The sequence below is a fragment of the Falco biarmicus genome, chromosome 3, assembly GCF_023638135.1.
Source record: "Falco biarmicus isolate bFalBia1 chromosome 3, bFalBia1.pri, whole genome shotgun sequence".
In the NCBI taxonomy this organism is placed as follows: domain Eukaryota; kingdom Metazoa; phylum Chordata; class Aves; order Falconiformes; family Falconidae; genus Falco; species Falco biarmicus.
The window spans coordinates 46,480,845-46,506,570 of NC_079290.1; the positions used below are offsets into that span (position 1 = coordinate 46,480,845).

The 25,726-nt window shown below is 40.7% G+C and overlaps 1 protein-coding gene across 1 annotated transcript; it reads left to right on the plus strand.

Moving 5' to 3' along the window:
* The first annotated feature begins 8,607 nt into the window (after window positions 1–8,607).
* Window positions 8,608–15,736, plus strand: LOC130146619 (cytochrome P450 7A1). Its single transcript, XM_056332956.1, has 6 exons — window positions 8,608–8,770; window positions 10,066–10,306; window positions 10,969–11,582; window positions 12,918–13,048; window positions 13,993–14,168; window positions 14,785–15,736. Exons 1-6 carry the CDS (start codon window positions 8,691–8,693, stop codon window positions 15,082–15,084), a joined length of 1,542 nt encoding a protein of 513 aa, XP_056188931.1. The 5' UTR covers window positions 8,608–8,690; the 3' UTR covers window positions 15,085–15,736.
* Window positions 15,737–25,726: the final 9,990 nt, after the last annotated feature.

A 25,726-nucleotide genomic window follows, 5' to 3' on the forward strand; every position in this document is an offset into this window, starting at 1 on the left:
TGCGATATTACAGCAATTATGATAGTAGAAAATCAGAATTCCTTCTTAAACATCAGCACAGACAGATAGTTTTTCAAATTAGCCATCTGTCTGCAGTCGTAATTAAATTGTCTTAGGCCAGAAGGCTGATTCACATGTAAAACTAGTGGGCTGTGCTTTGGACAGCTTGTTTATATGGTCCCATATTCATCTCTTTAATCTAATCTGGGCAGCTGAGCTGCCTCACACTTTGAACTTGCTTTCATGTTATGTCTATTGCAACACCATGCCTTATTTTTCCTTTCTTCTGCACAATGAAGGCATTGTTCACTGCCACAGTTCCCTTTAGGGCAAAAAAAGAAAGAAAAAAATAAGGGGGGGGGGGCGGGGGAAGAGAGGAAAAAAGCTTTGGCTGCATAGAAATATGATCGTGAAGACGAATATATGACAGAAAAAGATTGAAGCTATGACTGGCAGATTTCTCCTGCAACATAGAAAGGCACTCATTCTTTAACTTTTCACTTGTATCCTCCAATAAATACTGTAATATAGAAAGTAGCACAGAGAGATGGAGAAAATGTAATATCCAAGTATTCTAGTAGTAGAAGGACATGTGTATTTTCCCTTGGAAGAGTAAAATGTAGCTCGGTCACACAGCTGTGTTTCCCACTCTTCACCCAGTTCTTCACATTTTGTACAGTCCAATGAAGCTCAGATTGACATTAAAAGACACATTTATATACAACTGTTTTAGGCAATATTTCCCAAAACAGCCAATAGGCTAGCAACAACCTGCCGAGGATGCTCTCAGAGAACGATCCCTGTGTTAGTATATAGATCCAAGGGAAAAGTGATAGAGGATCCTGAAACAAGAGAAAAACTGTCCTAGGAAAGTTGTGATGACAACTGCTCTTTGCCCACTAGGCAGCCACCATCATTTCCAGGCTGCAGATCCTTTCCAACTGGCATTGTTAATCCAGCTTCGCCGTTTCCCCCAAATTTCTGGAGACTTCTCCAATCCCAAAGTGGTCACAAGAGCAACTGAAATCACCAGGAAGGGGAACTCAGGGATGGTTTCCAGCTGCTGGTTCCCTGTTGGCCTCTATCTCCCCTCAGATCTGCAGTGGCCACAGCCTGAAAGGAGAGTCTGCACTGTGGCTACAGGTCCCAGGCTGGCTCCTAGCCAAACCTACCAATATGGTGGTAGAGCTTTTGATTTCCTTCATACTGCAGTGATGGAGGTTGGCACTGTACAAGATGATCAGTTCAGGTGCAAAAGGAGTGTGTAGCCAACCTCTTAGCAACCTGATGTGAAGTTTGTTGAACTGGCACAAACCCAAGCAGCAGCACCGGAGGGATATCAGCACCTGCCCAGAGAACATGGAAATAGCTGTGAACAAGAGTGCTTCTGAAGATGCCATCCTTCTCACAGAGTAAGTACCAGTGTCACTGGTTATTCTTAATATTTTCTTAAATACTCACCCAGTCCTTTACAAACTGGCCAGCCAGTCTCTGCTTTCTCCTATTTTCCTATGATGTTGCCAAAGCCTTGAAGCTATCTTCCACTCTGTTAAAGCTCAAACCAGATTGATTTCATCTAAATGGCTGTTTTGGAGAGGAGAACAGCAAAATAACCCTTCTTTCTTACTCTCCTTCGTTCTTCATTTAAGGTGTCTGACATACCAACAGCCAAGGTATCTGTGAAAGGGTTTGGTGCTTTCTTGTTGGTGATTGAGCCTTTTTGCTGATTTGGAGCTTTTTTTTTTTTTTTTTTACTTGCTTGGCCAGCTTTTTATCTTTTCCCTGACAAACATGAGATTTGGGCATCCATCAAGACATATGCAATAGTATCTTGGATGTGTATGTAAAAAGGGTAAAGGTCTTACATATGTTTGTAGAAATACACTTGGGCATGCCTATTTTAGCATTTTAGTTTGGAGTAGGAGTGCAAAACAAACCTTCCAGATGTCCCCTTACAATGTTTTGCTTTGCATTGAGGTGAGGCAGGTTTGGACTTCACAAAGTGCATTTTCGCATTTTAGATGAAAGTAACCTTTGCAATACAGGAGGACATATAGTCTGTTCTGCTGGTGAGTATTCAGTCCATTGAGCCAGAGAGCTAGTTTGAAGTCAGAAGAAAAAAACAACAAAAAGAAATTGTGGATAGAGTGGACATCAGGTCTTCAGCACCATTTCACTCTACATATCCACTCCTATTTTCTCACACCACTTGCTACTGCTGATATCAACTTGCATGTATAGGGACCTTCCAACATCTCAATCTCAGTGGCTTCTAAATGGAGATATAAAGGGAGTTGTGAGTGAGTATGATGAAGTTGGGGACATAAATTAAGAGCTACACTTAATGGATGTCTAACTCAGGCAGATGAATCCACGCCACAAGTTGAAAAAGAGCAACTAGTAAGCTACAATGGTATGTGGGAGGCAGGATGGTGCACTTTTTTTTAAAAAAAAAAGGAGGAGGGAGGAGGAAAAAAACCAAACCAAAAAAGGAACTGCAGCAGTGCAAGAAAACGAAAGGGAAGCAAAAGGAGGCAGAAGGTGCTGTTACATTCCCTACTCCATCTGCTGGGGCAGCCCAGAATAGCTTGTCATGTTCATCCAGACAATTGTGTAGTAATCTTCTACTGGCTTGTTACCTAACTACCTTTCTCCAAATAATTATTTGGTAGTAGTGAGGTGCATCATTTCTGTAATCACATCTAAGCTTTGATTTCTCCTTATTCAGCATTCTGAGTACCTGAAATTAGGCTTTTAGGTGTAATGGGATAATATAGAAGCCACTGTTTTGTTATCAAATTATACCATTCAACTCCAGAGTTTAAAAAAAAATGCTTTAAGAAGATGCAGTTTGCTGCACTGAGTACTCATTCAATAATGCCTCATGGTAATAACGGCTCATGGTTTATTTTGCATCCTGCTTGTGTTCCCATCTCAGTTCTCTTTGTTCTCCACTTCCATAATTGCTCTCTTTCTTTACAGTTTCTTCTCTGTGATACCTAGAAAAAAGTAACTTACTTAAATCTTACTATTCTCAATTGTTACCAGCAACCATAGGTTTCCTAACTCCCTTTTCTACAATTTTAAGGAAACCTGTTATGCCAGAATGCAACGTATTATTAAAGTACTCTCATTCAAATGAAAGGATGTTATTTGTTAGGGAGATTTAATTTATAATGCTGGATATTAAAGGGAAGATAGTGGCATTGTAAGTTCCAGGTTTTGATGGAAAGGTTACTAGTATTTGAATTGACATTCCAAAAAAACAAAATCTCAGAGGCAAAATGAACTGATATGGTGTAAGCAAGCAAATTTCACTATTTGATATATGGGCACATTGAGAGGATACTCTCAGATAAACATGTAAATATTAACTTGGTCATTAGAGGAAACATCTGTCCATAGTATTATTTAAATGCTCAGGGGCAATGGTCCTGAAACAAGATGCAAAGAAACCCGGTTCCCAAGCCTGTCCAACTTCCTAGCACACCAAAGTTGATTGCCTTACCATAATGCAAATACAAGACATTGTGTATGCAGAGTGCTTCATAATGAAAAAAATGATAGGGTTAAAGTTATCACAAAGATGTCAGATTACAAAAGACTTGTATCTCTACCATACTACATTCAAAAAAATTACAGAAAAATTATTATTAATAATAAAATAAATATGAGCACACTATTTTCTTGGAGCCAGATGACTCACAAATTTTGCAGAAGGCAGAGTACAATGTAGACAAAATCTGCTCTCTGAACAACCATGACAGATGCTAAAATAGACCTGTAAAGTGATACTGCAGTAGCATGAATTTATTGTAGATTGTGTAGCTCATTATATAATTAAACTGATTGGCATTATTCTCTACAGTGTATTTCATATCATTTTACTCAAGTTGTTTTAGATGCTCTATTCTTATTCAGGTATACAAGATTTCCACCTTTTCCATTGACCCAACCCAAACCAGGGAAAAGGCGAATCCAGCTAGAGATCTGTTGTATTTAGTTTTGAGATTACAGTCTCGGTGGGGGAGATACTACATTTCTGGCACGATCACTTGGTAACAGCAGCTAGTTTATGCTCTTTCAACAGAGCCCTAAAATGGCAGAGAAAATAAGATGGGGTCAGAACAGGCAACAATCAAGAAGTGCTGTAGTTCCATTTCCTAGTAGTAATTTTAATTTGAGGGCAAACGCAGAAAAAACAGAGTGCAATGGAGATGAGGCACAGGACTTAATGGCTTGTCTGCTGTTAACTGCTCCCTGTGAGGGCAGGTCTTTGCCAACACACAGCTGAGAACCAGTGCTGATGTCTGGAAATGGCACTGAGAACCAGTGCTGATGTCTGGAAATGGCACTGAAGGCAGGCTGGGCTATGGCATGCCGAGGCTGGAGGTCAGGCCTGTTGTTACTAGTGAACACGGCAGCCAGCGTTCTCCCCTCCATGCCTGGAGCACTGCTGATGCTTTCCAGTTTCTAGACTTTGTTGGGTCTGTCAAGCCAGCACTGATGCTGGTACAGGATCCTTTGTGATGACAGCTGTCATTCCTCTCTAAAAGTAGCTGCTTCTCATGGCTGGAGAAGAGTAAAACCTGATTCCGTTGAAATCAATATGGCAACATTCACAGTGACCTCAGAAAAGCCAGGTTTTCAGCTTGGCCCTCAGGAACCTCAGCGGTCTTACCCAGCATATCAGAACAGACAGCAATCAACGGCTCCTAAATACCCCACTGTCAGAACAAGGCAAAGTCACTCTTCCCCAGAAACTAGTAGCATGATAACTTTCAAAAAAGCTATACTTGTATGTAAATACAAAGAAAAATACATAGGCATGTAGAATAAATACCATTTTTCTTTTCTAGAAACAAGAAATGTAATCGACTAGCATAGTTCAATGCTGTAGAACACTCAAGTCCCATTAGAAGACTTTTACCAGTAGGTGGTGACACAGAATTATTTATTAGCAGTTTTCTGGCTGCAGAAGGTTCTGAGCTACAAACAGCTCAGCTCTGCAACTTTTTGTTTAAGGTTTTCCTTTAATATGGCTCCACTTTTTCCACTGTTTCACAGCTGCAGAAATGTTTCATAGCTGCAATTCCATCTCCTGGCGGTTGTAGCCTGTCAGACTGTTCCTGCTCTGTGAACTGCAGGGCTGCCTTCACACAGATGACCTGTTTTTTTCATTTGGTTTCAGTGTTTCTCATCTGTTGGCCAAAGTTATTAACCCAGTTGTTGCAACACACACAAGAGAAAAAAGTACATTATTTCTTTATAAGCTGTTCCTCTTATTTACTTCCAGTGAACAAGCAGGTTTTCTGGTTAGCTGTGTGCAAATTTGCTTTTTGCTGCCAAATGTAATCAGCAGCCTCTCATAACTCCAACACATCTTTCTGTGTACCAGTGCTCCTGAGTTATGAAGCCATCAGTAACCCTGGAAAAAAACGATTGACCTATTTATTATTGTCTATTTAAACACCATGAGTGGGTCATGACTAACAAAAGCCATATAGCTACAACATAGGACATGAAGCTGGGGGGGGGGGGGGGGGGGGGGGGAGGACCTGGATGAGTAGTGAGTTGTTTCCAAGCAGCTGTACAAAGCAAGCCAGAAGGCTGCTTTCAGGCTTCACGAGTTACCACAGAAGTGAGCTGGGCCTGTTTGATTTATGGAAACAGTGTTGGCTCCATGAAGACCACAACCAAACGTATTTCACTGGCTGGAGCAGAGGTGATAGACAAGAGTGCTCCTGGCAGCCTCTGCCCACAGTCGGTGGGCATAGCTAGGTAAAAAATGTCTTGATGCCCTTTTGGCGAAAGTGGTGCAATCTTTCTTAACATGCATCATTCTTGACAAAGCCGTGGTCCTGAAGGCGCAAGCAGAACCATGTCTCTGCTGACCTTGCAGCCGGTGTGGGTAGCCAGGCAGTCTGTGCTAAACACATCATAGTAGGTAAAATGTCAGGGTACTGCTTTGTCTGCATCCACGTCCTCTTTAGTTGCTCTTTTTGGACTGGTTCTAGTTCACTATGTACAAGGGCTTAACTGAAAAGTCAAATGACAGTTGTTAAAAGTTATTGTATTTTCTAACTACCATCCAATGCATCACTGTGTTTCTCCACTGTTCTTAAGGGATGAACACCCACATTCAAACCTGCAATGACAAAGCCTTATACATTCAAGGATATGGGGTGCTTTATTGCTGCTGGTGACATTGGCCTGAGGTGAGTCTTGAGCCCGGGTCATGTCAGTTCTTTGCACTAATATTCTTCTTACCATTTACACGACAAATTTGCTTCACAAAGCCAAGGCAAAATGAGTCAGTATGTTTTTTCCAGCTGCATCCATAACTCCTACGTGTTGCCTTTTTGGACTGGGGCAAGAGAACCAACCTCATACACAACATGCAGTGTGCTGCAGAAAATGTAGTATCTGTCAACCAGTGGGACAACATGAGCTTTGGCAGTGGGAAATGGGACCCAACGTCCAGCCAGATGTTGTGGCTCTGTCTGAAATTGAAGAATGCCAAAATACCATATCCAGAATGTCAGGGCACTCTACTGGTACTGCTGAAAAATCAGCAAAGCCTAATGCCCGCTGGTCTAAAGGAAAGGAGATTGACATTTCTCATCTGCTGAATGTGGGAGAGTATCTATGGCAAACAGCGCTCCCGCTTACATTTATCACAAGGACATATGTCACAGGCTGCACCCTACTATAGTACTGGCTGGCTTTGGGGCTGTAGATTTGCCTATTGAAGAAACTAGGTGGGAGATGATCTGGAACTAGAAGGCACCTGAAACTGGGAAAAAGTGACTCTGTTCTATCATAATACTTATTTATCAAGGGGGATGCTACACAAGGGTCTTTTAAATGGAAAAGACAGGGCACATCTGGTTTTCCTGAGAGAAAGAGAAATTATTTAAGGTAGGCTGCCAAGCAGCTTCTCTTCTCTGCCTGCACCTGGTTACACTTTTAGTGGTATTATATATGCACAAATCAAAAAGAGAAAGAAGGCGGGCAGCGTTAGAGAAGTTACTCCTGTTCTGGCAGCGGGATACCTTTTATAAATGATGTTATCATCACACTGCAGTACAACTACCCAAACCATGCAAGGAAAAAGTGTGACTGGCAGCTCTACCTGGTGCATGATAGTTTGAGGAGCCACAGGTATCTGTTGCTGGTTAAACATTGTTCCTGACTGACAGAAGCTTCCAACTTTGTTGTTCGTTGTCATTTGGACATAAAAAGGCTGAGACCTACACATGCAATAAGAATTAGACACAAATTATCGTACTTGTTAAGGATGAGGAATGATAGGCTGTAGTCAAAGATGACACCCAGAACTGAAATTTCCCATAATAGAAATAAGCAGAAAATGGGAAAGCATGGCTTTTATAAATTCTATACATTCTGTTATAACAGACTAAATTCAGCTAATGAAAAAGCAGGAAAATGAAAGAAATGCCTGTACGCCTGTGCTTAAATGGAAGTGGGGTGAGGGACTGGATCTTGAGCTGACACTCAAAAGGAGTTGGCTTTTTAAGTGGGGGAAAACCTCAATGCTAAAAAAAGAATTTATTTCTTCAGTATAGCAGCTTAAAAATTGCCTCAGATGTGCATCCCCATGCCTCACTGCCTTCCTTGGTTTGAAGCCAGGATAATGTTCCCATCTGCCAGGTTTGCAGCTCAACACCTTCAGTGCAGTGTTCGATTTGGACAGCAAAAGTTCCAAATCTTTATTGTTTTATCACACAGCTGTAGGGACACTAACAAAAACTGGTACAAAAGTGAGCCTGAAGAAGTGACTTAAACCCATGTTTCTCTCTTAGAAACATATTAGGCCCTGAATGACTAATGAGTCATCACTATATGCTACCTGAGCTGCCTCCTCAACAGCTTGATGCCAGTTGCTACAAAGCTAGAGTCTGAGCTCTCCCTGGTCAGCGACAGAAAGGGAAAACAATTTAATGGGAAAATAAAGGGTGATCCAAAGACAATGAAAAAACCCCAAACCAGTATGGTTGTCTAATCCTGCTTTCTTTTCTCTCAAGCTGCATTATAAAAGCCCATTTTTCCCTTTCTACCAGAGAAACGTAGTTAGAGGGAGCAAGCTCATCTCCACAACCATCCCTTTGCCCACAGCTGAACCCTCACCATCCCCTCTCACAGCGGTACATGGAACCAGGGCAGGCCACGAGAAGGAGAAGGGAGGGGGTGAGCAGGTTGGCAGCTAAAGGACAACATGAGCTGCAGCCACCACTTAGCTTGAATCCTTTGGACACCTGTTGGTAGCCATTTCATATATTGCTAAACTTGAACTATAAACTGTAATGGGTAAATCTGCAGGATAGATCAAACCACACCTGACAGACCTTCAAATTATCAGCTATTACAGCTGTTTGATTACTTTGGAACTGCTACTGATGTGTGACATCAGCTCAAGGCCATGTCTGCAACTGCCTACATCAATCCAGCAAAGCTCTCTGAAGAAAAATGTCAGAAGAGAGACAATACAGGGTCTCTCCAGAAATGGTTAATCAATAGCTTGCTAGGTTGGCTGAATGCCATTAGATACAGTGGGGCACCCACTGGATATAAATTGTGACCTGTCTTCTGTATCATTCTCAGTCACCTCTCCTGCCATACTGGTAGTTACCATTTTTCCACTTGGAAGTTTTTGGGCATCACCAGAAATGTTCATAACATCATGGATCTGGGGAACATTGATAATACTCTGTTGTGGGTTTTGGTTTCTTCAAGGGAGGAGGAGAAGGTAAGGAATCTACAGTTGTACCTCAGTGTACCTAGCTTTTATTTCTATCAAATATACTGTGTACATAACTAAAAGAAGTGTCATCTGAAGACTGTCAGATGGACAGGTGCAGGGTGGCATGGGCAACACTGTAGTTTGGTCTTTTGAGAGATTTATGTTACAATAGCATGTTTGTGTATGGGCTTTTTAATAGTGAGGTAATTCCTAGACATAGCTGTAGACACAGATCTATGAATAAAGGAAGTAACTGAAACAAAAATATGCATGTTCTGGTTTCCTAAAGTCCTGGGCTATAGTTTCACCCGCATTGTAATCACAGCTAATACCTTCTTATATCTAATTATAGTGTAATACCTATTTACAACCATTTTCATAATATCAGTCTATCATACATAGTAACACAGTTTAATACAGATATTTATGTACCTTATTATGTCTAATTCCTTAAAAGCATTTGTCCTACTGGCATATTTACTTAAGGAGCAAATAATTTGCTTACCTGTTGTAACTTTGTATTTTTAGCAGTCATTACTTGTTTTACTTTAAACTCTTAACAAAAAGGGTGAAAATAGTTATCTTCAGATAATAACCATTACGAATTTATTGGAAAAGCTAAAGTATTCATTATTTTAGCAGCCACGGTGTCCTTATTCAGGAAAGTCATTTTCTGACTCAGAATAAAAAAAAAATCATTTAAGTATATGCCTAACTTACAGCATGTGTTTGCTTGAAAGGCTAACTCTTAAGCTTACTGAAGGTCATAGCAAAATTCCCACTGCTTTCAGCAGGATCTGGTCCAAATGGGATATGCCAATACTAACAAACTTTCTACGCTAAAAGGCTATTCCCCTTGGTATTCAAATTGAATTGTGGATACCGTTGCCCAAAAATTTATCAGATGATACTGATGGGATGGATTATTAATTTATGGGGCAATTACATAACTATGTATGTTAGCTAACGACAACAACTCTGCATTTAAACAGGTGAAAAGTATATTCCTGATCTAGGGAAAAGAAAGATGACATAACTGAACTGTGTTTTATTTTGTTTATTATAATACAGGCTGTTAAAGTTATTCTTTCTTACACACCATAAACCTCACAATAGGCTCAGTCCTAAAAGGGGAGAATAATATTTGTCAATATACTATTTTTTTGGTGGTTTGGGTTGGGGTTTTTTTTGTATTTTTTCACATTACAAAAATGTAGCATCAGTATTTTACTTACCTGGTAGTCCTGGGGAAGAGATCCTTATACATACTTACAAATTCAGTTTCTGTTTGTGTTTTGTAGGCGACAAGGTGAGCCACCACTCGAAAATGGGTTCCTTCCATACCTGGGCTGTGCCTTGCAGTTTAGTGCCAACCCTCTTGAATTTCTCAGAGAAAAGCAGAAGAAGCATGGCCACATTTTCACTTGCCGAGTAGCGGGGAAATACATTCATTTCCTCACTGACCCTTTTTCATACCATGCATTGATACGCCAAGGAAAACACTTGGACTGGAAGAAGTTCCATTTTGCTACTTCTGCCAAGGTACTACTTTAAAAATGGTTTTAATATTTAACATGCAAAGTATCTGCTGGCAGGACAGTTGTACCCAGTTAATCCCTATATCATAACTGTGCCTTTGAGATAGAATTGGTTTCATATTTCTGCACTTTTATTGGTTTAAAACATTGGGGTCTTTTTTTCCATTTCCTTAATGGAAAGGAAATTTGCAATGGTTTGAATTATCCAAGAATGACATTGTTTAGCCACATAGTATCCCAACTTGCTAAAGCAGGAATACAATTAACACCGTCCGCAAAATGATAATGTAGCTTGCTGAAACCTTCTTCAGGAGGTTCTCACTGCTATGGAAGTTTTGGTCCTAATGCCTTAAAAAATGATGCAACACTGTAGGAGCTCAGTCAAACTCTTACTGAAGTAAGCAAAAAGGCTCCTGTTAAAGTCAACGGGAGCTGAATGAAGGTCTAGGTAACCATGTCCATTTAATTGTGAGCATGTATTTGAATCTATTTCATTTGCCCACTTCACTGTTATGGCTCAGCGAGAAAGCATCAGTGCTAGTACTGATAACCTTTATTTTCTCTAGTAAGCTATGAAGTTATACTTTGGATTTAATTTCTATTAACATTTATCATCAAGGTTATGACAGGCCTTATTGATCATGCATACAATTTATTTTGTGACAGGCTTTTGGGCATGGTAGCATTGACCCAGCAGAGGGAAACACCACTGAAAATTTTCATCAGACTTTCATTAGAACGCTTCAAGGTAATGCCCTAGATGCCCTCATTGAAGCAATGATGGAAAACTTACAGTACGTAATGCTGCAGTCAAGAACATCTAAACTTCAGTCTAATATCTGGGTGACAGAAGGACTCTATACATTCTGTTGCCAGGTGATGTTCGAGTCTGGCTTTTTAACACTTTTTGGTAAAGAATTTAATTCAAATAATGACAAGAATCTATCATCAAAGCAGGAAACTGAGAGAGCTCATATCCTAAATGCCCTTGAAAACTTTAAGGAATTTGATAGGATCTTTCCAGCCCTCGTGGCGGGGCTGCCTATCCACCTCTTCAAGAGTGCCCACAGCGCACGTGAGAAGCTGGGAGAGGCACTCCTCCACAAGAACCTCCTGAAGAGAGACAACCTCTCTGAGCTTGTCACTCTCCGTATGTTCCTGAATGACACTCTGTCAACCTTCGATGACATGGAAAAAGCGAAGACCCATGTGGCAGTGCTCTGGGCCTCACAAGCCAACACCATTCCTGCCACGTTTTGGAGCTTGTTCTATCTTCTTAAGTAAGTCCCAATGCTTCTTATTTCCAAACAGGAAAAAAGTTTCATATCTTTCAGAAACCAGTTCATTAATACAGGCAAATTCCACTGCTTGATACTTCATCAGTGTCAAAAAGCTTACTGATTACAACAGAAGTGCCATGTTGTTCTGGACTTCCACAGAAACACTCTTCACTCACCTGAGACCAAGTAGTAATACCACAGAGCAATTCTGCAGAAGTTTGGTTTTTTTTTTTTTAAAGAAAAGCACACTGGGGCAATGCTACTCTTTGTCAAGACAGTTTTGAAGTAAATCTATATGATATGACATTAAAGTTGTTGGTTGCAGTCGGAACATTAATTGTATTGAAGGCTCCCAATATAATCAGACATTTTTAGACTGTCTCACTAGAGCAGGCAAAATGAGCTTTAACTTCATTACTGTTCTCACAGATAGATAATAGAGAATAGTTTATATATTGATAGAACCTACTGAGGCTGCAGTGCAGACTGCAGCTGCTGAACTTGTTACTCATGAGAGCAGTGCACAAGTTCAGATAAGACTATTAAATGTCCATTTTAGAGTGGGTCTCTGTGGAGTATAATCTACCTCAACATGACTGACTCTTAAGTATGTATCTCAATTGCTGACGTTTTTTATTGTCAGTGGCTTGCACCCTCATATCTACCTGCCAACGCTAAAAACTGAGGTTCCTTAGTGCTTTTCACTCCAAGAATGCATTGGCATTAGGTCTTCTGGCTTTAGTCTTTTAACACCCTGATTGTACCTTCATCAAGACACTATTGCATCCTGTATTGTTATGTATACAAATTTCACCATAGCTCATACATTCCGTGTCTGTAAGAAAGTCTAGACAGCAAAGGATACTATGTGGACTTTTAGTATTAGGAAGATTCTTTTCAGCGAGGCAGAATATTGCTACGTAATGGGACATCATCCAGGATAAGTGACGTTATAAAACTGATATATAATCCTGTTCCCAAACTTTCTACCCGCAGTGGGGATATTCCCTAATCTAATTGTTTTATTTCTTGTTCCTGGCATTCCTTTTTAGTTACTGTTTATTACCTGAGTTATGCAAATCAGTTCTGTCCTGCTTGTCTTTGGAGACGGACTCAAATACTTGTGGTTCTTTTCCTTTTTTTGAAGCTGTGGTACCTTTGCCAATACCTGAAAAAGTGTAATTGCAGCATTTTCCTGCAACATTTTCATTTTAAAAGGCTGAACTTGTCAGCTATCAAACTAAATTTTAGTCAGGAAGAAAATTAATGACAAAACCCCTTTTAAAACATTCTTAAGTGTAAAATTATGTTATACTTCTGCTCTTTTGATCTTAGGAATCCGGAAGCAATGAGAGCTGCTACCAAAGAAGTGCAAAGTATTTTGGAAAGTGCCGGAGAGAAGATCAGCTTAGATGGCAAACATATTTCCTTGAACCGAAAACAGCTGGATAATATGCCAGTACTAGGTAGGATTACTTTATGCAGGAGTACCAGAAATCACCCCACATTATTCACAGTGTTCTATTTGTTACCAGATAAATGCTTGCTCAGAATTACTATGGAATTAGCCAACAAATGCTAGAACAAAACCCTATATGTTTCTGAGCAACACAATCAGTCTTCCCAATGTCCCAGGTGGTACTGAGTATAAAAATTCACGTGTATAGCACTTTTTCATGGGTAATGGCATGTCTCGATACGGCTACAAAGCTACATAACATAGTATGGGAGACCTATGGATAATTCAGAACAGTCTTTTGTTTAGTAATGACTTTAGATCAAATAAAACAGCGTTGCCAAATTTTATATCCCAATTCTTACAAAGTGAAACAGTATCTTCTAACACCACTAGGTTTATTTCTTCTTAATATTATTCAAATTATGGGCACATTTTCAAAAGTGTCAAAGTTATGGAGAGTTTTGAAAATGTCATCCTTTAACTACTGTGGCCTTAAAAAAAAAATCAGCTTATGTTGAAACAAAAAAAAACCCCAAGTTACTTTTTCTGAATACTGGTTTCTATGCACCACTCTTAAAGTTTCAGAAAATCCTGATCACTGCACTGTTTCTTTTCTTGTTATGTTTCCAGTTACGACTGGTTCGTTCTTTATCTCAGAGTGAAAATGTGTCTCACTTTCAAATATTCTGTTGCATCAACTAGAAGTATTTTTCTAGGGGAAAGCAGATTATGTTTTCAGTATTATCTGCAGAAGAGATAATAGTGCTAAAAAGAAATGAGAAAGATACTTTCTTAGGCATTTAGAAAGTTTTTGTTAAAATATTTTAAAATATTTCTTCTAATAAATGCAGGGTTTGGTAATGGGTCTGAAATAGTTCAAAATACATGATCTCCCTCAAGGACACACACATACCATTTCCATGGTAATCGTTCCTTTTCCTCTCCTAATAGACAGCATCATCAAGGAGGCAATGAGGCTATCAAGTGCATCCATGACATTCCGAGTTGCCAAGGAGGATTTCACTTTGCACTTGGAGAATGAGTTTTACAACATTCGCAGTGACGATATCGTAGCTCTTTATCCTCAACTGTTGCATTTTGATCCAGAAATCTATGCTGATCCCTTGGTAAGTATTTAGCAAAGTGCATTAAACTCTGAGTTCTAGCAGAAGCTGACATGCCTTTAAATAGAGCATGTATCAGGGGTGCCCCCGCGACTGGTTTTCTGTTGTACTCCGGGCAGTCTGCTCTTACGCCTGGAGACGTAATGGTAGGCAAGAAAAAGAATAAAGTCAGTGCAAGCACTAGCTCCAAAACATGTTTCAGTCTAACCAAAAAGTGTGCTGCCAGCCCAAGACAGCCTTCTACTTACTGCCTTCCTCCGTGAGGAAAGATCACCGTTATGGGGGGGTTGAGGGAGGTCAAAGGTAAGGATAGTATTTTCCCAAAGGCACAGAATGAGAAATATTTCAGTTCTACTGCATGACCAAGAACGCAGGTTATAAACCTTGTTTTCAGAGGTCAGAAAAGGAGAGTTACCAGCAAAGAACCTGGGATCATGCCGCACATACCAGAACTGAGATGCCACCCTCTCTAAAACAGCCCCATGGGGCCTGGTGCTACCGTACAACACTTACTGCTAGAGGCTTTTCTTCCTCAGCCTGCATTTCATGTCTTAATGGCATTTTCTAGTCTTTGGAGACATTAAAATACCAAGTAACTGTTTTGTGGGTTTATTTACAGACATTCAAATATGATCGCTTTCTCAATGAGAACGGAGAAGAAAAGACGGACTTCTACCGCAACGGTCGCAAGTTGAAGTATTACTATATGCCATTTGGGACAGGCATAGCAAAATGCCCTGGCAGGTTATTTGCTGTCCATGAAATTAAACAATTTTTGGTTTTGGTTTTTTCATATTTTGAGATAGAGCTGGTGGACAATAATGTGCAATGCCCTTCTTTAGACCAATCCCGTGCAGGACTGGGTATTTTGCAACCAGTCAATGACATTGATTTCAGGTATAGACTGAAATGCCTATGAATATATACATATGTTATATTATACATATAAACTATGTACTATATAACATATGCTTTATATATGTTTTATGCATGTATACAAATGAAGCATTGCAAGACTTGGGGGGAAATCTGTATGAAGATGCTAATTCATCAGTCTAATGGAAAATGCATAATGTATACCATTATGGTACCAGCATGCGGTGGGTTTAATGCACTGTGTTGATGCAAATGACTCCCCTTTTACCAACCATTTTGAAATGCAAGTTAAGATTTTGAATTGTGTGAGTACAATAGTTCTTTTTTTTTTTTTCTGTCAGCAAATACTTTCCCAGAGTTAGTTAGAATTTAATCTGCTACTTCAAAATGATTGTCAAAATTCAACTACAGTTAAAACTTATTCTTTTTTATAAGTGAAATGTTGGGGGTGGTGGTTCTCCCCACAGACAAAATAAAATTTTTGTTGTATAAAGACAGATTCACAGTGAGGAGGGGACAGTTTCCTGGGGAAGTACCTTTATGGTTTTATGAAAAACTAGAAAAAGACTTGAAGAAAACCTACAGAAATGTTCACGTTCTAGTGAAACTACAAAACTTGTATGATATTCATTGTAATATACTTATTTTCAGAAAGTTGTAACTGTATTAAAATAAACGATATTGGCTGAACCAAATGCATCTCCAGACTGCTTGTCATTTTAATGTCTTAATGCTATCAAAGATTTATGCACTTATCCAAAGCCACCTAAGCCAGCTTTAAACTAGCCAGCTCCAATGCCAATATGGAGATAAATAAATAGCTACCCTATATTCACCAGTATTCTAGCTGGATTTTGCACAGTTGCCTGAACTCCATAATTCCAGTAGCCTCCACTGGTCATACTCCTTAGGTCTTCCTAGTCTAATTCAATTAAAGTTATCATGGGTAGTATGCCCCCATATTTCATTTTTAGTGGTGGCATTTCCATAAGAGCAATTGTTCTAGAGAAAATAAAATTTGTTTCTCTAACATCCCTATCCTTTCCTGCTGCATATGATTGATGGATGGATGGATGTCACAAAAGCCCATTTTTTAATGAAACATCTTCAGGCTGAAAGAGATAGTTTTCTTATCATCTGCCTATGAAAAGAACAAATGGATTTAAAATACTGTTTTTATCCTGGGTTTGCATGTTTCTGAAGGACTTATGGTCAGACCTTTTGTCCTTGACTCAAAAGTAAGCCTCATCATAGAAGACGAGGTACAGGACTATTAGATATTTTCAAATTTCACATTCTGGCAAGACATCCAGTCTAGCTGATAGAGGTCTTCCTAAACACTGAATTTTGGATTGAGTCCTAGAACTGCTTTAAATTATGTATCCATTTCTTTTCTCACTATCCACTGTGCTAAATATTCAAAGGTAAATAAAAAGATTCTGTAGTGTGTGATTATTTATTAGCTGTGTGTTGTCTTTGTAATTTTATTTAATCTCTTTTCCTTCTTAAAGGAGAATAGAGAACACCGATTTGTTGCCATTTGCGATACATGTAATATTCAACTATTATGTGTAATGCAAATGGGTTTCAATTATTACTTTGATTCTTTTGGTAAGGGAAGTATCCAGTCTTTATGTACAGCTTGTTTTCATACTTCTGTCAATTATATTTTGGTATGATTTATATAAATTACAGCACATTCAATGTAAGCTAGCATTGACTCAGAGAATACATGAAAGTCTGACATTATCACTACATGTGCCCTGGCACATATTATTACCATTAGAGTATCTACTCCCCCTTTCTTAGAGAAATCCTACTTAAAACAACAGCTTCTGAGGGTAGCAAAGCTATGCAATGCTTTAAGCAATATACTCTTCCTTTATGAACAGGAATTCAACATAGAATTCCAACAGCAGATAATAAAAGATAAGAAGACAACTGCTAAAGCAACTCTAGGTTCCCTGGAAAATTAAGCCTTCCTTTACATCCTTTGCCTCCTTCAAACTGGCTGTTCCAAACTGATCTGACTGGGCTTTAATGTTTTCTCTCAGCTCCCTTGCTCTATAAGAAACTGAAGTATTCTGTTTCTTTTGGTCTATGAGAAACTGAAGTATTCAGTAGCTCCTAGAGCTGATACGACCTCCAGCTACCCAAGTGTGGGAAAATAATGGAAGACTGGAGAGGAGGATTGCAAACATGCTCAAGTGACTTTCAGCTAGGGTGTCAAAAACCACATATATCAAACTAATAATTGTTTAGCCTTCTGTGTTGGACAAGTAAGACATCTGTGTTTAGATAACATAGGCCTATGATAGACTTAGAGGCACCCTATTGAAAATGCTTGAGATTCCTGCCCTGCTGTGGGAATGATCAAAGCACAGCGGTAAACTACACCCGCACGAATGAGTACAGGGGAAAACAGCAGCTTTGGTGATCCTGTGGCGTGGACAGAGCTCCAAGGTGCCTGCATCCCCACTTGTCTGCCTCTGCCTGGGTGCTACTTCAGGGATGCCCTGGTAATGAAAGCAAATTCACTCTCTGCATTTCATCTGTGGTTTTGTGGTTTCCTATGTCCTGCCTGTGCTACCAACAGTAGAAAACTGGGGGGAAGGCAAAACCACCACAGGATTCACTCTGCAGGGTAAAGCCAAGTCCTGAACATTGTGGGGAGGTTACTGACTTCATTGCCAAGTGCCAATGTTTTCGGAGATGGCACAGGAGATACAAAAGCCAGCATCTCCATGTTTGCATGGTCTTCTTGGCACTTTCTCCTTCCTCTGCTGTGTGTTAATCCTGATCCACTGGAATTATGCTCTCAGGGCTTTGCTTGACTGACCTGATCTCATTAGCTAGTCTTCCCCACTATGCTGACAGTGTCTACATTAGGTCAGATGCCTGTTTTCTTTCCCAGGACTCTGAAACCCATTCTCCCCTCAGCTACTATATTCCTCCCCTTTTTATATAACTTTTTCATTCCTTCTGGATACTTGCTACGTGGGCTGATCTATAGAGGGTATTACAAAAGATATTGGTGTGATCTCTCTAACCCTTCATAGGGACTTCAGCATTTTAACCAGACGTTCAGCTAGGGAGAACCATGCCACATTTTTCATTGCAGCAGACATATAGGGAGAAGCTTCTGTTTCTGTTAGAGTTTTACTTTTCATATTGTTTTTTTCAGTGAGGATTAGCTCAGTCTTTAATGTTCAGAATGTACCAGATAAATGCTACAAATATGTTAGGTTCTGCCTACAGCCTTCAGCCAATTTTGCACCAAGAAGATGAAGAGCAAGCAAATAAAAACTGTGAAGTTCTGTCAGGCTGGACTGCTATTTACAAATTTATGTTTGAAGTCAGTTCTAAAATTGTTGACATTCTAAAACAAAAAGTGCCTCATTGCAACTTGCATAAATCCCTACGGATTTCTAATGGAAATAATCTAAACTGATGGTCTTAAAGGTCTATTTGCAATTAAAATAACTATAATATTTTTTTTTATTTTGTGATACGTATTTATGCACATGATAAACAACTTTGCTTTAAAAATTATTTACTCCAATATGGAAAGTACAAAGCTTTGTTTTCAAAGAAAACTTAAGAAATTCAAGTCCAATGGAAAAGAGATATACTTCTGCTAGGGCAGATATGACTAACGAATGGCCAGAACACCCAAATGTTTATGCATTACAACTATCTTATAGTAGTAATACAGATCTGCTTAACTTTAAAATGGCCAGCTTTAGTACCCCTCACATTGCTCTCCTAGAGAGCGAATTCAAAGATTTCCTAACCAGGGCAGTGAGACCATTCCCAGGTCACAAAACACAGCAGAGGCAGGCATGAGGGTCCGGATCTATCCCACCAAAGTCCAATGTCTTAACTGCAGAGCCATCATGAATTGGCAGAACGCAGCACTGTTGCCAGACCATACACAGGGTCCTGCCGGGGTGGCTCAGGTGCTCCTGCTGACACTCCTGCAGCGGCGCGGCCCTCACCACCCAGGCCTCCCATCACTTGCCTGTCGCTGGTGTAGAAATTCTCCATTGGCGGCTGGACCCACAGCCTGTGGATTGGTATTCAGTGTATGAAACAACAGAGATGACCAGTGCTTTCTGCCCGGTTCTGAACAGGAACGCGAGGAGTATATCAGCATGTCTTCAGGGGACTGTGCAAAGCAATGCCACTTTTTAATGTTGACCTGATGATATGCAGCTGAAAAGATCCAGTATAACCCCCCCAGTACGCTTCCACTTTGTGACAAAAGACATACAGATGAACAGTTTGAACAGTTTTGATAGGGATTTCTTTTTTTTATATCAGGCTATATACAAGTATTTTGGTTTGCTGCCATGGCTGCTAGTTTTCTAACCTCAGTTAAACCCCCGTTACTGTGGTCACACAGATGCAAGTGAGGGCAGAAAAGAGTACAAAGTCTGTGGCAGCTATGCCTCAGCTAATGAAATCAAATACTTCAGCAATCGATAGTCATCTGCCTTGCCAGAGTCATGGACACCACGAGGTTATAACAGGGCAATCCTCTTTGCTATCTCTCCTAACAGCAGTACTTTTCTTAACATAAGGAGACCAAAAAAAGGAAGGCTAAAGACCATAAGAGCAATTAGAAAAATACTGGGCAAATCCAGGCTGGTGAGAAGGAGGCAACCTCTGCCATGGGTTGTGTATGTATATCACATTACATACTTACTAGGTAAAATACGTAAAGAGATAAGGGCAAAAGTGTGGTAAAGACCCCATCCCTCAGGTGAGGAACCTAACCATTAGGTTAGCTCAGGCATTCATTCCATTTCTCAGGTAATCTGTGGCCTGTTTTCTCTGAAAAACTGAATGGTTTCAACAGGATGATTTGCATGACCCCCTGATGGTACCCTTACAGCTAAAGTGCTCTCTTGGCTGAGAAAAGATTCAATTTCAACACGGGATTGAAGTCCCTGAGGTAGAGGAGGGTACCCAGTCCAGTCTCTCCCACACCTCACAGGATGACGCTAACCTTGCGGCTGTCCTGTTAAGGGTGAGTAAGAGTGAGAGGTACCTTCTGAAGGAGGCACAAGCATATTATAGATTAGTCAGGAGTTTAAGCGCTCGAGCTTTTTTTGGACCCAGACAAGCTCTGCATCAGGCTAACCAGGTGCCCCTGCACAGTGATCTTGAAATTAGGAGCATGACACAGGCAGCTGGGTCAGAGCAGGTGGCTCATAACCCAGCAGAAGGAGGCATTTCAGCTAAGCAGATGGAATCTAGGCAGTGAAAATCTACACTTTTCAGGATAAAAGAAAACTTTACCTCATCACGGAGTTCTTGGAGGTGACACAATGACCTTACTAATAAAATAAGACACCTTATCAGAAAACAAGACAGTTTTACATTTCTAAAACCATGCTGGCCATAGCTGTTCACCAGCTGGGATTCATCCATGGAGAAACTACCCCGGATAAGCCTTTGCTGTCTGTAAAGGGTAATGTAAACCCACCCTGCGCAGTCATCTGTCTCCAGCAGGCTGAACCAGCTCCTTCCCGGCAATGTGAGCATGAAGCAGCAGCAGCCACACTCGGTGGCAGCAGTGGCAGGCTTGGGATGCAGTATGCAGGGATGTATTGGGATGCAGTAAGGTGCAGCATGGAGGGAGCTCTCAGTGGTTGGGACCTGGCCCTTGTGAGCTGCAGCACACTGGTGATTTTCTCAAGGTTAAGGTTCAGCCTGGAACTGCTTTACAGGATGAAGCTAAAAGCATCCTAGCCAAATTTTGAAAGGAAGAAGCTGCCACTGCATTGTGTAGGGACACATTGTGTGAGGCTTGCTTTTAGGGGCTCCCCAACAGCAGAGGGAGAAGACCTTCTGCTCTGTGGGTCCTGATGGACTGAAGGTCAAAGCTGTGTGCAAAGTGCTGCTCTTCTCAGTCAAAATTACAGCACTTCCCTGCTTAAAGAGAAGCAGAACTGTAGGCACCTAGCAACAGAGCTGCCAATAAGTTCAGGCAGCCACTCTTCAACTTGTCAACAGTGGTTTTGGTCACTGTGGTTTTGAACAAAGACTTTCAGACCCTACCTAAAGGTCTTAAATTTATTTTGTATTTTACTGTTGAAATATCAGGATAAACTGTTGTTTATATGACTTCTCATGCAAGTTTCTGACAAATAACAAATGAGGAAGCAAAAGGAGGAAAAGTCATGAGATATTTTTTCTGAAAGCATAAAATAAATTTTAGTGATAACTATAGCTTGGTTGCCAATAGGGTGCTTCAAAAGATACTGTTCATGGTCTTAGTGTAAATGGGTAACTGTAGAAGCATAAATTGGTATCTGCCATTTATGAACTGCACAGTGCTAAGGTGGCATGTCAGCAGCCTGAAGATAGGGCCAAGATCTGCTCTCATTTACACCACCATAAGGTCAACACAGTTAAACAGCACACACAGGGGGCTTGATCATAATTCTGCCTACAACCTGTCCCTCTTTAGTTAGCTGCATACAGGAGCTTTGGTGGTAAAAGCAGTCATTGCCTCATAATAACCTTAGAATTAAACAATAAAAAGGTTACATACTATTAAATGGACTGCTGTCAGTGCAAATACCCAGCTTGCTAACTGTTGTTGACTTTGTTTTCTGCCAAGACAGACAACTCTGTGGGACAGACTTCAAATCAAACGATCTTCAGTGGTCCACGTGTCATGAAAGGAGAGAGAGGTCACTTCAGAGCAATTCACTGGAGAGCCACAGATTTTTAAAATGGAAAGCTCATTTTACATAATTCACCAATAAATAAGATCCTGCAGATCCCACTGATCATTTTAAGAATAACAAGTAATTTCTGAAATTCACCTTATCAGATAGAAGGATCCCATAGAGATTTTGAAAGATTAAAACACCTTGGCTGACTGAATCACACTTGTGTTGAGATCTCTTCAGTGTGAGGAGCCATGTCATTATTTCTTGGTAACATTTGTGTAACAGTTGATTGGAAGGGGATTAGATGACTCATGGTCGCCAGTAACGGCAGACATACAAACATCCACAAGAACATCATTAAAGACCATAAGCTGGAAAAGGTCAGGTTGGAGGTCCACTTCACCCTAGGTGTGGCAAGAGGTTTGCTTTGCCCAAGAATATGGCAAGCGTGAGTGGAGCTTCCTCAGGATCTCTATAAGGCTCCTACATAATGAACTTGCTCTCAGAGATGCTCAACCTACAAGTGCTCAGCTCTTTCCAAGAAAAAACTGGTTTTCTGTCAGGTTCTGGAGGGCTTTGGGAGGCCTCTGTCCTTTTGCTAGCTGCTGGCAAAAGCCCTGCGTGAAGTACTGGCGGGCAGGCGTGTGGGGCTAGTCCTTGCCACCCCTGGGACACAGTTGACCCAGCTGTGCCGTGGCCAGTCCCACCTTCCAGTAGATTCAGTTTATAAAGAGAGCAGTGCCAGCCCCCCTGGCTCTCGTCAGACCGTGCTCCATATGGATATCTGGCCTATATTGCACAGAGCACCTCAGAAGGTAAATCTGAGACTGCAAGAGAAATGTGGACTGATACAAGCACTCGGTGCCTGCAAAAAGTTTTCTCATTCACCACGGTGAGCTTGCACGGCTGAAGCACAGGGTGGGGAATGCTGCCTGAAGGGTTAAATCAGTGGGCAAGAGGAGAACTGGGCCTTGCTGCCCTACGGTGACCTCAGCTCTGCTCCCTCCTCTAACGATAAGTGCTCCCTACGCTGAGGGAAAGACTTCTTCTCTGCTTTATGCGGCATTTCAGCTCGACTGCTCTGCCCAAGTAAGCGAAGCCTCAGGAAAGGCAGGCAAGGAGAGGCTTTCTAAAAATACATCCTCCGCATTGAACTGAGTCATTTCGTGGCTGTTTTATTTCCTAGACGTAAGAACTTGGAACAAGGATTAATATACACATAAGCATTTGAAGATGTTGTTAAAAATGACAGGGGAAACCATCAATGACAGAAGCAACTGCTGATTCTATGAGTTCTGCTAACTGTGCCTCATAGTCTTGGTACATGAGTTCCTTATAGGTATTACGTAGACACAGGAAACCTACGTAAACAGACTGAAACAGTTGCTGTCCATTGAAGTTGCATGTCTGGAGTTAGAAGAGATTTTCCTACGTCTGTAAAGAGACTACAGCCAAAGGACTTTTCCTGAAATCTGGTGATATGATAAAGCATTACGAATTGTGCAGAATCTACAGAAACCATAGCCAGGTGCTATGGGTGCTGGATACAGCCACAGAGATAAGCTACACTGCAGACCTATCTGCAGATGGCTGACATTAGGCTTCTAGTGGAGGCATTGCAATGCCTGAAGGTAGACACCCGGTTGCAATTCAGAAGACCTAAGCTAACTGCTCAGGCTCCTGGTGCAGGCAGGGCAGAGATGAGAGCTGAAGGATCAGCCCCATCTTGCCCCACAAGTGGTTTTTAAAGCTAAATGATGGCATAAGCTACATGCTTATTCCTTGGCCTCCCTGCTAAGAACATTTTTACTATTGTTACTTATTATCGGTATTATTTCCATACAGATCAGGATTTTGTTATAAGAATTATACAAACACAGAAAAAAACGCCACCATGCTTCTCCCAAGGATGTCACAGTCTAAGGAAAAGACAAGGTGAAAGCCATCCATCTAGAGGAGGGCGAGGAAACAACAAGGCAGCGTTGCCAGCACGCCAGCTGAAGAGACCAACAGGTTGGTTAATGTCAAGGTTATCACTGACACTAAAGCATCTTGATCTGGTCAGATTGAAAACATAAGAATAAGACAGTTAATACCATACAACAGATAGGTGAGTATTAAGCTTTGAAGCTCCTTGAAAGTAAAACCAGAGTGGCTTAGCTTTGGTGCTATAAAAGATGCAGAGAAGGCAGCAAGGGAGGAGGAATCACAGCGTAGATAAATGACCTTTACCGTAAAAATATGAGTGGATGTAGTAGGACAGAAAAGCACTGGAAAATTGCTACAGTGCAAGAAGGGAGCACTTGGATGAATGCTTTGTTAGGAGAATGGCTAGGAAAGGCTGTATCTTATCAGCAGTTACGCAGAAGCCAAGACATAATATTTTAAGTAGAGGAGTACCGCTGAGACCACTGTTGGGTAACCAAGGGCAAGGATAAGGTACCATTTTTGAGACTTAACCTGATGAAAGACATCGGGAAGTAGCGTCACTTGAGTGAAGCAGGTATAAATTCAGTTGATGGAAAGCCAGAACACCATTTAAAAGCAGTACTCCATAACATGATTTTAAATGGTGCATTCAGCAAGCTATGAAGCAAGAAAGGAACACAGCACCATCACCACTGAAGTAAGCTTGTATTAGGTAACAAAAGAGTGAGGGAGAACAAAATGTTAAGGGGAGGAGTGACAGACAAGGTGACTCTCAGGAGATACGACAGGATGGAGTCAGAAGAAAAGTACAGCCCAGTAAGAGTGCTGATTTCGTGGAAACCACGAACCTCAATTTCCAGAGTAGACCTCAGACAGACCCTATTCCAGACAGTTACTGCTGTAAATAAAATACAGCAGACTGGATCCACATGCATGTACTTATGCAAATATTTGCTACCACTCTGATCAAAGTTATTAGGTGATAATGTTCGGCCATGCGAACTGGCCTTGAACAGCATTTATTAAGGTGTTCCACTACTACAGCTATTGCTAAAGACCAGTACACCAAACTGCGCTGGCAATCAACCTTGAACCTTTGCGCAGAGGACTACCGGTAAGAACATACAGAAAATAATGTATCTGGAGCATGCCAAATAAAACACGTGTGCAACTATCACCAGCACCTTAGAACCATTATTACAATATATGTATTGTCAAAACATGCTGGGCAAGAAGTAGTAGCTGAGGAAATATAGAATTTTCACTCCTTGTTATGCTTATCTGGGGGATAATTGCAATATTTTTGAAGCAGGTGTTTTTCACAAGTTAACAGCCTTTTCTTCAAGTTCCTAGCTTCAGTGTAAACCAGATTGTTTTGTAATGAATATATGGTAAGCATACAAAAAAGAAAGGAAAAATTGGGTGCCACATATATAGATGAAAATAATTTATGTCACAGTCTGAAAAATAAAATATTAAATTGTACCACCAAAGACTATATGAAAACAAAATTTAAAAAAAGTTTAAAGTCCTATTTTAAGAGTGACAGAGAGCCAGAGTGAAAGTCAGTTCACAGATTTAGAAGCCTATCTGTAGGTGTCGATACGTGAACTAGGTTTCAAAAATCCTCATATAGCCAGTGGAGATCTGGTCAGCATGTGTCGACAGCAGAACACCAGCAGCTGCCAAAGCATGCATGACTACTTTAGGGTAAACCAAATAAATTTCTAAATTGAAATGATGGCATGAAGAAGTGGTTTGACTCATTTGTCCCCACACAGGTGTCTAGAGCCATTTGAGATGCCCTGTGGTATCCTATGTAATCTCTAGGCTCCCTTCACACAGGCATGTGGATCCCATAAATCAAGTGTCAAGTCTCTCGACTTCATGGAGTCTGCAGAAATTGAAAAGCTTCTGGGATGTGACTGTAGAATAGCCTGATCACACCCTAAACCTCCACCAGACTGCACGGGAGCTGGGCATCTTGCTCACATGTAAATCTGTACAGGTAGGTACTAACATCTAAGTGTCCTAATCTTTGAACTGAATCCCATTATCAGGGATTTGATG